The sequence below is a fragment of the Cyprinodon variegatus genome, unplaced genomic scaffold (genome assembly GCF_000732505.1).
Source record: "Cyprinodon variegatus isolate N-32 unplaced genomic scaffold, C_variegatus-1.0 Scaffold75, whole genome shotgun sequence".
Classification (NCBI taxonomy): domain Eukaryota; kingdom Metazoa; phylum Chordata; class Actinopteri; order Cyprinodontiformes; family Cyprinodontidae; genus Cyprinodon; species Cyprinodon variegatus.
The window spans coordinates 1,454,174-1,471,389 of record NW_015150528.1 but is presented as its reverse complement, the minus strand read 5'-3'; the positions used below and the strand labels follow the sequence as shown (position 1 = coordinate 1,471,389).

At 38.6% G+C, this 17,216-nt stretch overlaps 2 protein-coding genes across 9 annotated transcripts in view; both read left to right on the top strand.

The window, feature by feature from the left end:
* The window catches only part of trip12 (thyroid hormone receptor interactor 12), a 35,611-nt gene extending 30,899 nt beyond the window's left edge, over positions 1-4,712 (top strand). For 6 of the 8 annotated variants that reach the window (XM_015372743.1, XM_015372741.1, XM_015372739.1 and 3 more), the window contains 3 exons: positions 1,893-1,987; positions 3,021-3,124; positions 3,203-4,712. In XM_015372743.1, coding sequence (XP_015228229.1) covers positions 1,893-1,987; positions 3,021-3,124; positions 3,203-3,399 — 396 coding nt within the window. In that variant the 3' untranslated portion in view covers positions 3,400-4,712. The remainder of the gene's footprint in view (positions 1-1,892; positions 1,988-3,020; positions 3,125-3,202) is intronic. The other 2 variants (XM_015372742.1, XM_015372740.1) reach the window with 1 other exon arrangement.
* A 3,570-nt stretch (positions 4,713-8,282) lies between these two features.
* Positions 8,283-17,216, top strand: part of dner (delta/notch like EGF repeat containing) — a 63,078-nt gene continuing 54,144 nt past the window's right edge. The window contains exon 1 of the mRNA XM_015372692.1: positions 8,283-8,774. Within this exon, the coding sequence (XP_015228178.1) occupies positions 8,451-8,774 (324 nt within the window). The 5' untranslated portion in view covers positions 8,283-8,450. The remainder of the gene's footprint in view (positions 8,775-17,216) is intronic.

Genomic DNA, 17,216 nt, shown 5'->3' with positions numbered 1-17,216 from the left:
TATATGTATATATGTGTGTGTGTGTATGTATATATGTATATATATATATATATATATATATATATGTATATATATATATATATATATATAATACATACATTTAGTGTATTTTGCTAATTAGATTTCAGTTCAGTTTAAAACAAGTGGCTTCTTACAGCTTAAAGTAAAAACACATTGGTTAATGGAAGGTGTTTTGTATCTGATTCATTTTATTCACAAAAACACCTCAGAAATAGATATTTGCTATATTTACAAGCAGCTGAAAAGTTCCCCCCTCCACTAAACACAGGGAACTAAACCAGATTTAAGAGGCAATGCTGCAGCTTTTAAATTTTCAAAATTGAATTAAAACTAAATGCATTTTTAAAAATGAGTTTAATGAAAACATTAACTTACACAGAGCTAAAATACTAATATGCTTGCCAAAACTAGTGCATATAAAACTCATCAGCTCTCCTTAATGCGCCCTAAAAGCATGTTTCCACAAGGATGTTTGTTGTTATGGGGCACTAAACTTTAGTTTTACAAAATCACAGCTTACCATGGAGTAAACTGCATACATCCTCCTTCTCCATCCAACTCCATGCTTACGCTAGCAGCAGCGTTGTAAGTCTGTGTGTTTATGGCAAAGGGCGGTGCAGAGAGAGCTCACTGAGCGTGGGGGAGTGCTAGCGGAGCAGCTCAGCGCTCACGAAGGAGTAGCAGAGAAGCAGATCTATTCCTAAATCTGGCAGATCTAGTTTTAAATTGTCTGTTGAAAACACTGGAAATGAGGCAGCTAAAACGATGTAAAAAGGAAGGAAGGATGAAAAAAGGCACCATTCTTACTGTGGACGGTACGGACTGAATGTTGGGGGGGCGGCACATACCTTAGAACAACAGCAGGTCGAAGAGCAGTCTGGAAGCGTTTAATCCTGTTGGTGTAGCATTCTAGCCAGACTTGATTCAGACCACACACTCAATGATGAAGACTGATGCACTATGGGGGGGGGGTGTTCCAACCCATTTATTCATCAAACAGGAGAAAACACCATAGACGCACTGTAAGAGCTTTAAATAAAATAAAGCAAAAAATGATTCCATTTACGTATGATCAAATTTCTTATTTAGCCAGCCAACCAAACCATAAAGGACAAATACAAATAGCTAACATTAGCTTACTTGCTTGCTTAAACTTCATTTTCATATAAAAACATATAAACTTTTAACTGTTACAAAAAACAAAACACCTTCCAGCTAGATGCCAAATAAAATATGTGTCGTACAATATTTGCCGTTCTTCAGGAAATAGAAAAGCATAGCTTCAAAGTAAAAGCCCCTTAAACCTTTTTGACATCCTTCAGTATAAATCTGAGATTATTAGCAAAATAAACCCCAGAAGACTCAGGGACATTAGGTGCAAAAAAAATGACAACAAACAGATAATATGTACAAAAAATCAGGATATCTGAATGGTGTCAGTTATAACTAAATAATCTGGGTAATTTGCAGTTGGCCCTCCATGTCCTTGGCTCTTTATAATCCTACTCCAAGTGATTCACATGGCTGACTGGTCATCTCTTTTAATCAACGTTTCATAACTCCCTTGAACAAATGGAGAGTTTGTTGGTATTTAGCAGCTTCTTCCTGTAATTCAAATGATTCTAGCAGAATTGAAATGTTAGAATAATTTCCAATCAGTTCTGTTGCCCGACCCTGAAGGTTTTTTTTATTCTCACAGACAAATAGAAGAAGTTGTCTGTTTTTAACTTCATACTGTACTATGGGATTTTTAGACTAACTTGAAATCAAAACCTTTTTACTCTTTTCCAAATAAAAGGGGCTTTCTCCTTTTGTAGTTGGGATAAGTTCTTGTCTAATTTTGTTTTGATTTGCTTTTTTTTTTTTTTTAGCTCGACCAGTTGCTTTGTGGCAGTAAATCAGAGACATGGGATGTCAAGACGCTGATGGAGTGCTGCCGGCCAGACCACGGCTACACACACGACAGGTAGCATGAAGCTATGATGTGGTTTAAGCTTCGGTTTAAACTTCAGGTGGTTTAAGACGAGAGTTATTAAAGAAGGTTGATCTTGATACAATGAATTCTGAAAAAAAAAAGAAAACATATCAAATAAAGCCACGAAAAAGTGGGACAAGGACAAGGCAAAAAGGGGGAAAAATATCCTGAGCAGTGCTACGTGCTAACGCTACAACATGGTTTGTTAGGAGCAATGTTATTAAGGTAGAAGCTGATCTGGTTTCTACAGCAGCAAGATAGTAAACCTTCCAGATAACATAAGGTAATGCTTGTATGCAAGCAGCGCTCCATTCTGCAGCGGTAACAAGAAACCTGTTAATCAGAGGACCGATCAGTAGGATAATGAACACAGCAGCAGCTAATTAACCAGTTAGGGTTAGACTTTTAGAGTTGCTGCTGCCTATATTTGCATTGATCAGATCCTTAGTTGCACTGTAACAAATATACTTGGTAAATGCTGAATAATGTTTGTTTTCTTTTTTTCAGAAGGATTCTTAATTAGTCCATTAGAAGTAAAAGTTTCTTGCAAAATAATCATTTTATGACAATAACAGCTAAGAATAAATAAACAAACTAAAACAGAAATTCTACACTAGATCTCTATGCAAAATGTTTCAAAAAAGTTAAGAAAAAATCCACTGGTCTTTCTTTCCAAGTTTGAAGACATTTCGCTTCCTATCCAGGAAGCTTTTTCACTTCAGAATGTCAGAAATGGCATTGTGTTCGAGGCTTTCATTGCAAAATGCTTCACATCAGCCGTACAGTGAGACAGGGTGGGGCCGGCATCATGCTGTGCTTTAGTAGAAGCAGGTTCAGCGGTCTGAGCTAAACATAGAACAAACCAGGAAGAAAAACCTCCCATCAGACTAACCCTACTCTACCAGGATGAGTCATCATCCAACCAATGTTTTTAGAAAATGTAGCATAAAAGCACATTTTACTGATATCAGCCACATTGTACATTATCTTCCTCCTTTTAAAATCTTCATCTTCTATATTCCAGCCGGGCCATCCGCTTCCTGTTCGAGGTGTTGAGCAGCTTTGATGCTGAACAGCAGAGACTCTTCCTCCAGTTTGTAACAGGAAGCCCAAGGCTGCCAGTCGGAGGTGATTATAAGAAACAATCAGCAAAACACGTCAGCCCTGTAATTAACCTCACAATAACCTGGATGATGTCATCCACAGGTTTCCGGAGCCTGAACCCCCCTCTGACAATTGTGAGGAAGACGTTCGAGTCGACAGAGAACCCGGACGACTTCCTCCCCTCAGTCATGACCTGCGTCAACTACCTGAAGCTGCCTGACTACTCCAGCATAGAGATCATGCGAGAAAAACTGTTGATCGCTGCCCGCGAGGGCCAGCAGTCGTTCCACCTCTCCTGATCTCGCCACATCTCAAATACAAATGCCTTCTTCAGCAACTGATTAAATCATTACTTCCTTAGTTTTGTTTTGTACTCTCACACATCGAGGCTATGGGGATAGCCTTCTTGTTAGAGAAAGCAGCTTGCAGAAAAGTTAAGACTTTAAATATATATTTGCTGCCCTCGTCTCTCCCAAAAAAAAAAAAAAAAAAAAAAATGGAAGCGTGTTTCCATGACACAGAACATAAGATATAAAAGAGAATACAACTTATATCAGTAGTGTTAAAAAGAAGAAAACATCTGGGTGACATTTTAAATTGCATTGCTATGTGATATTTAAAAGAAGAAAAAAAGAAAAAAGGGATTTCTCTTCTCCAGAGTGGTGGACGGCTTCCTGGGGAGGAAGGGCAGTGCGACTTCATTGAGCAGGCTAGGTTTACTTTAGCTCCAAAGATCATTTGTACAGACAAATTTGCAAACTTTGCTCATTCTACACATTTGATAGAATAGTTCTTTGTTTTCATGTCCTCCCCACTCAGTTCAAACGTTGGCATTTTGTTCTGTATTATATCTGCCCCCAGTCCGTGTGCATTTTTTTTGGTTCGGCTTCCTCTCCCGTGTGTCTTTGCTTCCAGATGTGAGAGATGCTGTCGGTTGAATGCAGGTAGTGATAAGATCATATTACTTTTTTTTTTTTTTTTTTCTTCTCCTCCCCCAAAACACCATCAACCTGAGTTGGGACTGTGTTCTGGCCTCCTTTATTATAGAAAGCTTCAACTTAAAGGAAGAGTTGTAACCTATGTGTTGACCAGGTGAATTTGTTTTGCTCTTATTTTGATAGAGTTAGTGTCTGTTCTGTTCGGCCCTTCTGGATGTTTAGGCTGACGTTGGTAGACCAAGCTCTGAGCAACCTTCAACACATAAAATGTAGCTGGGCACAAAAAGACAAAAAAAAAAAGAATTGGCTGGTCTCATTTTATCGTTTCTTGGCCAGATAGCATTTCAAGTTCATTTATTGAATAAAGTATATATGCAGTTTCATACCATGTTTGAGGTGGGAATGTCTGCTTTACCATTTTTTTTTTAAATTTTCTATGATGTCTTTTTTTTTTTTTTTTCCCCCTCTCGCTGTAGTTGATTTTTTTTCTTTTCTTTGCACTGCTGGCTTGGAACAAACCGTGGTGTGCACTTGCAGTCTGTGGCCAGGGGAGGGCGCCACTGTATGCTCTCCTGGCCCAATCGTTCATGTGCTGGTTTCTAAGATCTGCAATAATTTACTTGCATCAGGTTCATGTTTTTACCTGAACATAAATAAAGTAACTGTTTGACTCATTGGGTTATAGTTTTGATTCCCCCCATCCTGTTTGCTTTGCCTCTTGTTTAACAGAAGAGTTTTAGTTAGAAATTAATTTACTCCTTTGTTTTAGACCTACTTGCATAATAAGGGTTATTAAACCTCTGTAGGTTTAATACCTGTACTGGTTTGAACCCTTTCCCTGCTTCTTTGTTCCAAAACCCCAAGCCCAAACAACAAAAGTCTTAACTACGATTAAACCTTGCATAACGTCTTAATGGGTGCTGCAACGGTGAACCATAAGTTAAAATCGAGGTTACTTTTTCTTTTACCCGCATAGACTGTTCTAAGAAAATTGTTAAATTAAAATAAAGAAATAAGACATAATCTGATCAGATCCAGGCTGCACGCTGGCCTTAACCAGGAGTCTTAACTTGACCTACCAGAGACTTTCTTTTTTTTTCTTTGCATCTCAAACTGGATTATGAGCTGGAAAATTTGAAACTTAAGGAAAATATTGATGTAACATTAACTGTAGAAGCTTCATCATTCTGTTGGGTTGCCCTCCAAAATCCTTTCAGTGTTTATGATGTAGATTCAACAAGGTGTTTAGAGATTTCAGTCTGTGTCGTACAGATCGTCTCCTGCTCCCATGGCTGTAGAACTGGTCCCAGCCTCTGCACTGAACACATTATACTAAATACACTTAAGTGCTTGCAAAGAAACTAAAAACTGATCAGGACAATTTTTCCTACATATATACTTAGGTATTTAACTTATTTCAGGAGTCTGAAACCTGCACTTATTAAAGGATAAGCAACAGACCTGTTTCTTTGATTCTGTGGCCGCTGTAGCTCCAGTGGTAAATTTGATCTAAACCTGCCCCGGTCTGTTCCTGAAGAGCACTGTTGGATGGGGAAATGGGGATGAGTATTGTAGTACAGTGAGAAGGTCAATATCCTGCAGTTTGCATGTATCCGTTATGGCCACACTGCTCGGGTAGATAGTGGTTTTTAAACGATAACTAAAGGAAAAGTGGATTAATTCTGTTTTAAATTCCCAGCATCGCCTTGCTGCCGCCAACCATTGAAGCTGATAGACCAAGTAATCCATCTCTGATTCCTTATAATCCAAATATGGTATTAAACTGTAGCCTCAGCCTCCTGTTCTGGGCTTTCTCCTGTGGTGTTTATGCTGCTTTAAGTTAGACATGTTCAGCAACAGTACCCTGCAACCTTTAAATCTTAAGATGTCTGTTTTAAGATTGAGCTTTCTGCAATTGTGAACAATTCTGCTCACCCTTCTTTCACATTTAGGCATTTCAGTCCACAAAGCAGCAGCTTCAGGATCCATTCAGTAAATAAAAGCCATTCCACCTTCACAATCACCTAATTCTCCCAATTCAGAGGCTCTGTTTAAATATCAGCAGGGCCATGATATTGGCTTATTTGTTGTTTGAACTGATGTACTTAATAAAGTGGCCAGTAATTGTTGGTGTAAAGAAAGAACCATTCTTTATTTGGGGATGTAGAACAAAAACAAACCCAAATAATACTTCCTTTATATACAGACCATGAATCCTGAGACTTAATTATTAATAATAATCAAGTCAGCAATATATAAGGACTGCAGAAGACAAAATGCAAATTTTACCATTAATTTCATTTGTTGAATTTTAATGCAGAATGACTAAAACCAGTCTTTGTCTTTATGAATTGTTGCAACCTTTATTATACTTTTCAATCCAGGCTTTGATGGTTTTCTTTCATTTGTCTGATTGCTAAACTTTTACAATATGACAAACTTTTTCACAGAACTGAACACTGAGCTTGGTGAGGCCACAGAAAAATGAAACCCAGGGCTCATTCTGTAGCTGTACAACTTTGTCCCAAATGGAGTTTGGGCCTGAACACCGAGGCATCTCAGGAGAGAGCTAATAATAGCTCCACACTGACACACTCCATCCACTCAGAGCATGAATGTCTGAACGAGGACAATGGGAGAAAAAAATAAATAAAGAAACAGGCTCATGCATCTTTTCCCTGGTTTCATCTGTTATAAAAAAAAAACAAAACAATCTTCATATTTGATGATCACCACAGCTTTTTAAACATGTCTGTATATCTTTGGATGTTGACCTTATAATTCTATGCAAACAGCCTGTTTATTGGTTTTTGTGCGTCAGTCTCCACACTGCCCCCTATCGCACAGTCAGTGCAAATCCTCATGCACATGACTTGGCAGTAAACAAGAAATACAGAGTATTTTGGGAATATCAGTCTCTTTGATGCAAAGATTTTCAAAGTAAAGCCTGAGTGATCTTTAAGTGCTTTAAAATATTTTAATGACACAGAAGAATCTTCTTAGAATAGAAAATGAATGAAATAAGCAGAATTAGCCAAACCATAAGCCTAAATTTTGATTTCATAATAAATAAAGCCACAAATATTCACCCATATTGACTCCAAAGCAAATTTAGACGCACTATTAATCCAGCTAGGCTAGCTGTACTAAAAGAAATTAATAAAGGGACTCAAATCCTGATCATGTTTATAGAAAATAACACAAGGATTGTGGAAACTGTAGCTCCGTCAAAACACATTTAATGCTTCAGACTAGCTATCATTAATAGATATAGTTTTATTCAGCATTTAAAAAGTGGCCTGTTTAGTTGTTGAAGAGAAGGGGAAAAAAATAAGGATTTTGGTAAAAAAGACTAAATGAGATTCAGTCTTATTTAGATGTAATAGGTTGTATTTATCAGTTAAATCTATTCTGAATGGCTCATCCAGTTGTTTTTTGACACATTACAAGGTCCTTTGCATTCTTTTTTTTTATTGGCCGGTAGATGAATTCCCTTTTTCGCTGTATCAGCCTTATTTTTTTAAACTTACGAGTTTTGGGGGATTTTTTTCTGGTAGATGAAATTTACACTCACATTGACCTCACCACTGACTTTTTGAATTCTGTACCCTGAGAAAGCAAAGGCCTTTATATGGACGAGTTATTGATGTGCTTTTGGAATATTTCTTGTTTTTGGTTGAGCACCTGTGGGAGAGGTTTACCACAAGTGGCTTTCCTGTTAGTCGATGACAGCTTCCACTTTCCCAGAGCCATAGGAATGGCTTTTTGGCCCCTTTTCCAAACTGTGATGTGTTAATATATGATATCTTTTAGTATTTTTCTTGTTTTAGTTTGTGTTTAAGTGGTTTGTCTTCTCTGTCACTGACTGGGCTTTGGTGCAAATAATGAAACTGAACAAAAAAAATGTTTGGTTACTGACTGTAACTATTAAAACATCTAAACTCCTGGTGCAGCTTTGGATCATCTATACCACCACAGTATCGCTATTTTCCTGATTTTCTTCATCGATCATCTTGAATCCAGCCTTATGGAAGTCATGAATGATCAGACTCTAAATGAGGAGGATGCTCTCGGCACAAAGAGTGTGTCAAAGACAAGGGAGGGAGGGGTATGAAGGTGATAGTGGGGAGGGGGGTTGAGTAATGCTGAGTGTCGTCAGTGATCTCCGTCACTGTGACTCACACAGAGACAAGAGCCAATAGCCTATTTTTCCTTCTCCTCCTGCATCCCTACTTTTTCCTCCTCAGTCCTGGTACCACTAGCCAGTCATTCTCTCTGCACAAAGCCAAGGATCAACAGCAGCCTCCTCCTCTCTCCCTCTCTCTCTCACACACCTCTCAGTTGCAGCTGAGCTCAGCCAGCACTAACAGAAGCTCTAAAGAAAGCAAACACACAAAGAAAAGAGGCTCAGGATGCAGATGAGTGTCTCCAGCATGCCGGCAGTTACCTCCTGCCGTCACCTCCATGCTGCCTGGAAGCTGACTTTGCCCCTACTTCTCCTGCTGCTCCAAGGCAGAGTCATCAAAGGTGTCCCCTCTCCTTTCCAGCTGGCTCCGGACACCCCTGCCCCGGCCGAGCCCACACCGACCCAACCCACACCTCGCCCGGACCCCTGTGAAGGCCGGCCCTGTCTCAACGGGGGACTCTGCCTTGCACTCCCACCTCCGCTCAGGCTGGAGAACAGCTGGGAGTACACATGCACCTGCAGCCAGGGGTTCACTGGACGCAACTGTGAGGTATGAACCCACCAAACCTATCCGTGTACTTATTTGCATAAGGTTTGATTGCAACACACATTCTGTTGTTTGTAAGTGGATTTTTAATAGAATAGGAGCATGTGTGGTCACTGTGACATGGAGTGGAGTGCCGCGTTGCTGTGGAAACAGGGAGGAAGAGCAGCAGCAGAGAGAGATGCAGGAGAAGTCTGTGAGTGTGTTTGAAAGAGAGGGACAGAAAACAATATTTACACAATGTTTATTTAACTAAAAGCTACATATTGATGAGGGATTTTTGGTAAAAGTTTTCTTTTTTGAGCTTTCTGTTCAGGGTTGCACAAAGTTGCAACAGATTGATGCAGATGCAGAGTCATTTATTTATGAATTTATTAACTAAATGAGGAGATGAGGCCAAAGGGCCGTCTCTAACAAGAATCCTTTAGTTTCCTGCTGGGCTGTCATGATGAAATGAATAAAAAGCAAACTGGGTTGGTGTTAAACTCCCAAGAATACCAAACAGGTCAGATCTTAGTACCCGCGAATTAATTTTATGTATTAATGGTCTTCAATTTTCACCAAAACAGCCTAGAAAATTCTGCAACATGTATTTTATTGACAATTTTGCTCTCCTGTAAGATAATAATCTCATTTATTGAGCTGCTTTTATTTTTATCAGCTCGTCTATAATTTCCAGGGTTGCTAAAAGCTCTGCTGCAGACCTCTTTTATTCTGATAGCTTCTCATTGATGTTCTCATAAACCTGCTCCATTGCTCCCTGGCTGTGTGAGCTTTATTTGAGGCTTTTGAAGAGTTTTGCCAAACGTCACTACGGCACTTGGCTTCTGAGTCATGCTAGGCTGAGGTGAGCGAGAGCATCCATCAGTAGCAAGGAGGGGGATGAGCAAGGCTGCTGCAGCAGAGGAGAGGGAGACGGCAAGGTGACTGGGTTTTAGCTAAATCCTCCAACAGGTGGCAGATGAATTCCTCCACCCTCTTCTTCTTGTTCTCTATATGTTTTTGCATAAAGTGCTGTTGTGAATATTACTGTGATTTCTTTTTTTTAAGATCCAAAAAGGGTCAAATGTTACATATAAGCTCAAATTTACACTTAACTTCAAACAATATTCTGTGAACTGAACCTCATTCGTTTTGGAGCAATCAAAACTCTTCTGGTATAACTCCAGCAGAAACATTTTAACCACTGCTCTGAAATGATCTGACTTTGTGGTACAGAGCAGATGCCGTAGCTTGATCCATACGTTTTTCCGTCACTGTTGAGGCAAGGACTTCTCTGAATGTAAGACCCCTTTAGCGAACCAGTTCTGATGCTTGTTTGGATCTCTGTCCCAGAGGAAATCTGTGCCAAAAATTTCCAAGTAGCCTGATCACCATCATACCTTACAGATGGTGAAGTGATGTTAGATTTGAAAGCCTCTTTTTGGCAACTCCATCAATTTTGAAATGGTGCCAAACAACCTCAGTCTTTTCCCTTGTTATCATGAAAGGTTTCTCCAGAAGACATGTAGTTAAATCCATTAGGCCAATGAAAATTCTACTCTTTTCTTCCTCTGAGGATGAGTCAGATGAACAAAATTGGGCTTTATAACAGAACCACACATTAAAAATGTTTTTGGACCATTTAAAGCAGGTTAAAATTAGACCTAAAGAAATGTTTTGTTGTGATCCAATGGATAATTTGCTAGTTTTTATTCATGTGCTTTGCTCTTAGCTCTCCTTCATTCTCTGGTACTTAAGTTTTAGATGTACTTTTATTCATTTCCTATGCTCCCAAGGGAATAATCTATTTTCCCTCAGAGCCTTCAGAATCAGAATCAGAATCAGAAATACTTTAATAATCCAAGAGGGAAATTACTTTTGTTACATGGTCCAGTTACAGTTTTATATATATATATATATATATATATACACACACATCCAACTACACTAGATAATAAATATAAAAATAAAAATAAAACAGATAAAATATATGCACATATAGTTCTTCTGTATATATATATATATATATATGTATATATATCATATGTAAAACTAAATCCAAGTAAACTGAAAATCCAAGTAAAGTGATAAATCCAAGTAAAGTCATAAAGCCTTTTCTCATTGTAGGTTTAAGTTAGAGTAATCTTTTACCTATGCCACTGATTTCCTTTCTTGAGATTTACTAGCTTCTCTGTTTCTGTCATCCTTTGTCAGATTGTCTTGATCTCAGGTTAATTTCCATTCACTACTCCATTTTCTGTGGTTCTTCCTTCGATTCGTAAGTTGAAGAAGTTTGTGCAAGAAAGATATACTAAATGTTATAAAAGGTTTTCACATATTTCAGCCTGTAGAGTAAAGAAAATCATCAATTAACTCCCAGAGCATTTTAATTAAAAACAACATTAAATCTTGTTTTCTTATCATTGCAGTCTCAAATGTTTTTTCAGACCCACAGTTAATAGGACATTTCTGCCTGTCATAATGCTTCCATGAAGCTTTGAAATCCTTTATGGAGCTGTTTCTGTCTCAAAGGGAGGCTAGCTCTTTAACCAGCTTCAGAAACACTGCAGCCCTCATATTTAACAGCATGTGCACCACAGTGATTCTTTAAAGAAGGTGAGCAACCATTTGTGCTTGAGCTGGTTGGGAACGTTTCTGTCCTGCTGCATAAGCAACAATATTCCACCTTAATGCTCCCCTCATGCACCAGTGGAGCTCAGGTCTGCAACAAGCACTAAGTTGGGACTGAAGGGAATCATCGATTTTTGTTTTGCTCCACTTTTCACTCCATTTCTTTACCATGAAAACCGGAGCAGCTGTCAGTTGAGGTTTTAGTAACCGACCTGAGTTTTCTCTGCAAAACACAGCAGATATTTCAGGGTTACTTTGGGAGGTTATCCACTGCAGAAATATCAGATCCTAAACAAATAGTTAAATTATGAAGAAAAAGTCTGCAGATTTCAGGGACCTTTGCAGCATTATTAAACTTTCCTGGCTGCTACACAAGCTTTGTGACTTTCCTGTGCTTCATACTGAAGAAATCATCAAAGCAGCCGCATGCAGACCACGGCGGCGGGCACCATGAGGGAAAACAAAACCCACTCTCCTTGTTAAACTCGCTGCTTTTTAATAACCGCCAGCACTGTTTTCTGGCCGGCGGCCCCTGAGCTGTCCAGTTGGAATTCGCTGCCACTGGCCTTTCTCTGCATTATTAGCTCCTCAGCCTCTGAGTTATTCATTATTGAAGGCCTCGTTCTGCTCCCCTGATGGATTTGGTTGTTTTGTTCTGCTGCGCAGTGAAGCCGGTGCTGCACAAAACAGTAATTTGTTTTTACAGCAAAAAGCCGAAAGCAGGGTTTACTGGTTAGGTTTATGTAAGCAGCAGATCACAGCAGAATCTAGAGTCTATGTTTAGAAACAGGTTTTCTTTTCTGGCTTTTTGCAGTTAAAATGATAAAATATATAAGCAGTTTGTTAGATTTTTCCCGAACTCATCAGTTCTGTGATGAGTTGGATGTTTTGGGGTCTCTTTCTGATGATCCTTTATGATCTTTAATGGGATTTTGTTTTGTATTTTCCCCTTTTTTTGCTGTATCAGGCTTATATTAGATGCTTACCAGTTTGGGGGGATTTTTTTCTGGTAGATGAAATTTACACTCACAATGAAAACAGAATGAAGTATTGAATTAAGAAATAATATTTTTTTCATGCTCAGAAGAAGAAAAATGCTTGTTCTACTTTTTGTGAGTCACCAAAGACTTTAACTGATAAGCTTCTAGTATTTTATCTACTTTTGAGGATAGCCAATAACACAATAATAATACGATCAGTACCAATAGGGAATACGTTCAATATAATATTATATAACTACACTGAACTCTAATCCAGGACCGCAGAGCATCCTGGGAGAAGTAGGCAGAGGAAATTATGTAGCCTCTTCAACTCTTATGACGGATTTGGCCCTTTTTTTCCTTGGTCCTTAAAATAAAAAAGCTATTCAATAATCACTGATAAGGACTTAAATGAAAGGATTGTATCTTAATTTGTTTTTCGGCCATATTGCACAACCCTACCCCAAGCTATGATTTGAATGGCAAAGCTAAACCTGATGATGATTGATTTCAGAACATTAACTGGTCTGATAATTGTCCTGATTTTTTTGATATTTTTGTCTAATAGCTTTTCACACAGACTGCATGGAGTTCAGTCCATGCAATCTGAACTCTCTTTCTACCTCTTGTGTCGTCTGTTGACTTGAATGATGGTGGTGGTTTTGGTCTGTCGTCAAGGTGAACGCATGGCTGGGTTTAAATTTGGTAATTTAACTCCACCCTCTTCAACAACCACCTTTATTTGTTCTTTGGTTATTTGACTCGAATGTTTTGCTCTAGGTGCACACAATTCATGTCAAAGGGTTTAAAGGTGGAGTTAGATTAAAATATGCAAATAGAAAGATCAAAATCAAGAGATGGATGAACACAGAAAGTGAAAAGAACCCCGACAAATTGGCTCAATTGGCTCATGCCCTTTGTGATGTCATCAGAGGTACGTATGTGCAACAAGAAGCTATTTTAATGCAGGGATGACTTCATCCTGATTAAATCACTGCAATGCTGCAATGAAAGCGGTTATGAGCATAAGCTAAATGTTACGTGTTGAACTGATTCACCAAGTAGATGTAAAGAGTGTTTCATTTTTTTTGTAAACCGAATAATATATTTAAGAGGTTTCCATTCTGTGACTATGATATTTTTCTTAGTTTTTTTTTGTGGTTCTGGAATAGGACTGCTGTGGTGAAGAGGGAGCTGAGTCTGGGGGCAAAGCTCTCGATTTACTGATCGATCTACGTTCCCACCCTCACCAATGGGCTTGGGGTCTGGGTAGTGACCGAAAGGACAAGATCGCGTATACCAGCGGCCGAAATAAGTTTCCTTCACAGGGTGGATGGGCGCACCCTCCCCTGGAGGGACTATGTCTCTGAGCTGGCCTTGTGGATGGATGGATGGATGGATGGATGGATGGATGGATGGATGGATGGATGGATGGATGGATGGATGGATATGGAACAGATTTGCTGATTTTCAGAACTGCAGCCTGCAGTTTTCCTGTTATTTTTTGATAAGCTTAAACAAAATAGAAAAAAAGCAAACAAACCCTGAAAAATTTGCAACCTGTTTTCTTGACCCTTTTCCCATAGTGAGAAAATCTGTCACCCAGTTTTTTCTTCACCAATTATTGTTGAGTTTCTTACTTTTAGTATAAACTATCCTCCCTTTGTACCTGTGACGATGCCATGTTGCTTTGGTTTCATCTAATGTAATGTTTCTATCTTAATAGTTGGGTTCAATCAATTAATGCACAACAACATGCTACCAAATCCATTAAAGTAACAACAGATTTAACCAGCAGCCCTTCCACCATGAGGCCTCAGCATTTATTAACACCAGTTATTAGTGTTTTAACACAAGCTCTGATCAGCATTCTTTTCTTTAAAAAAAACAACAATTTTCTTGTTTGAAGAGCCAAATTTCCATGCTGGCTGACCATAAAGTTTTATCTTATAATTGTGCTAAAATAATCCGTTGAAACCCCTGACCCTGTGTCAAGACCCAAAGCTTTATTTTTCAACAGTTTTCCTGTGTTTTCACAAAAGCATGAGTTAATGCAGTGAGGAACCTTTCACCAAGATTTTTTTCCACACAGCCTGGCTGTTATCTTTTTTTTTTAATTGTCAGTTAGACAGTAAAGAATGAAGATTTTCTAACAGAGCTCCAGTACACACATCCCGTTAAAGAGAGACCCTCTGCTGACAGGACTCAGATGATAAACAAAGCCACGTCCTCAAGCTTATTGTAATTGTCAGAAAGTGTGTGTATGTGTGTATTGTGGTCATCTTTTTTGTCTCCCATGACCGTCTCCTCTGCAGCAGATGCAGCCTGAGCTTCATCCAATTAAGCAGAGCTCTCAGCTCATCCAAGTCTTTGCTCTCTTTGATATACAAAGCCTGTATGTCAGAAGCCCTGAGGACTGCGGTTTTTAGTCAAATCTATATGGACACATATGCATATTAATGCACTTGTCCTTTTATTTTAAACACACATCTGTGTTGATTGGATATATATTTATATAGTGTAGGGCTAAAACAATTGATTGGATTAATTGTAATTAATCGATTTTTGAAATAATCGTCTTATTTAAAATTACTAATTTAGAAATCAATTAATCGTTACATGGAGTCTAGAGACCGTAAAACATGTCCTTACTGACAGACCTACACAATTATAACAGTAATTATATCAAAATTGTAAGAAAATATCTAAACATTTTGTATTTAAGAAAAAAATAGCTTTTGTCTGTCACTATGTTCTATTCAGAACAAGTGGTAAATATTTAGTTTAACCTGGTTTAATTTAGCAACAAATCTTCTTTAAGAAACCTTTGGCAATCCAATTATTAATTGGAAAAATAATCAACAGATTAATCGATTTGCAAAATAATGGTTAGTTGCTACCCTAATCTAGAGCTACTGAACCAGGCAGATTTTAATAAATGATTCTGTGAAACTTGCAGCTTTGCTTTACGTGAGCTGCACAGAAAAAATAGTGGGAGGAGGAGTGTGACTGTGAGTAGAAACATGTTCTCGTTTGAAAATATAGTAATCGACTGGGTTCTTTTTTGTCTAATAAATGTATAAAATGACTATGCCGATTTCATCTGAGGAGGAACAACCTCAAACTGAGAGAGCGTTTGACATTTGAGTACTGAAGTATTTTTATTTTTTAATCTCTCTTCATTCTCCTTACTGTGTTTGGTGTGAAGCAGTGGCAGTTCTTGTGGACACATGTGAGCCGCTGCCCCAAACCCCTGCTACAGCGAAGGGTTCTTTAAATCTCTTGTTTGGGGTTAACTTGGCGTGGTGAATTACTCGTGTCTAATTCAGTGTGACCTCGTTGTGATGACAGCAAACAGAGGTGGATTTTTATACAGCTTTATGTCTAAGCAGAGGTGCCCATTCAACACAGAAGATTCTAACATACCTAAAAGAAATATGCAGCCCTGTAAAGGGCTTAAATTTATAATAGGAATCTTTTTTTTTTTTTCAAGGCTGCTCTGGAAACTGCCTTCAGGCCACTGGTGGTGGAAAGACAAAGTTGAGTCAGTTACCTGCATGAGCGTTCTTTCCTAAGGATGGTGTCGGCTACTTGTGCAGAACGTTCCGAAATTTAGCACTGGATAGAAGAGGACCATTCTTTGACTGTTACAAAGATGGAACAAAACGGGCATAATTACCGGTAAGAATAAATGCACTAATTGAATGCTCAATCAGATAGATTAATTGCATACTTTATTTAATCATGACCTTATTTATCCATTTCCATATTCATTGATTTATTCATATTTTTTATTAATTCCTTAATTTATTCATTCATTCTTTAATTTCTATGTTCATTTTTGCCTCACCATCCATTTGAGGGGCTTTGTCGTCAACCTATTGGGGTTTTCAGTAATACTGCATCGCTCAACTCTCTTTGACTTTCCCTCCTTTTTTTTATGTCAGTGTATTGCTACATTAGAAGAATAAACAGGAATCACTGAAAAAAATGTTTTCTTATTGGTGAGATTCTGACTGAAGAGAAAAGGCAGGAGGAATAGATTTGCCAAGTAGTTTGGAGGTTTGAAGAGGACCCAATGCAAAGACGGAGGCTGAGGTGGTTGCTTACAGATTAAATAATTAGAGTGGTGGCAACAGAAGCATAAATTAAGAAATAACTAACCAGGAACACAGGAACCAGAACAAAGGGGATTCAGGAGGGAATGAAGAGAATCCAGCAAAGAGCAACTGCAGAGGTGGAGTAAGGGTGAGTTCGATTTTAGAGGCTCCAAGGATCTGGTCTACCTGGACTGAGTCCTTCAAGGTCCATGAAAATGAGGAGGCCGGAAGAGTTTTGACTGTGGATTCAAACAGGTCCAGCCTTCTCCGGCTTTCACAGACTGTACCCTGTGTTGCCTGGTAACCATGACAGTTGACCCACAAAGCAGGCAAAGAACTGGTACCAAACTTCTTACCAATGTTCATTACCCTAAAAACTATTTCCAAGGAGCTTTAGCAGCAGTTCTGCTGTCGTAAATATCAGATTTATAGTCCCCACACTGCAGATATATTGAAATCTTAACTCAAATGTCAGCCAAACCCATTTACACAGGGACAGATAAAACCTTTCAATGAGCCAAACATTACCCACCACATATCTGACTCAATAAACATTTTAAACAACTTTTTTCATTAATTTCAGAAGGAGGTATTCACATACTTGTATCATATTAAACTGCACTTACAATATTTGCCACTGTTTGGCGGCAAGTACCTTTTTCCTCTAAGCACAGAGTAGCCGGCTTGCTTTGACTCGCAAAGAGTCACAGGATATTCAAGGCTACATATTTTACAACGTAACTGTCCTTCAAAAC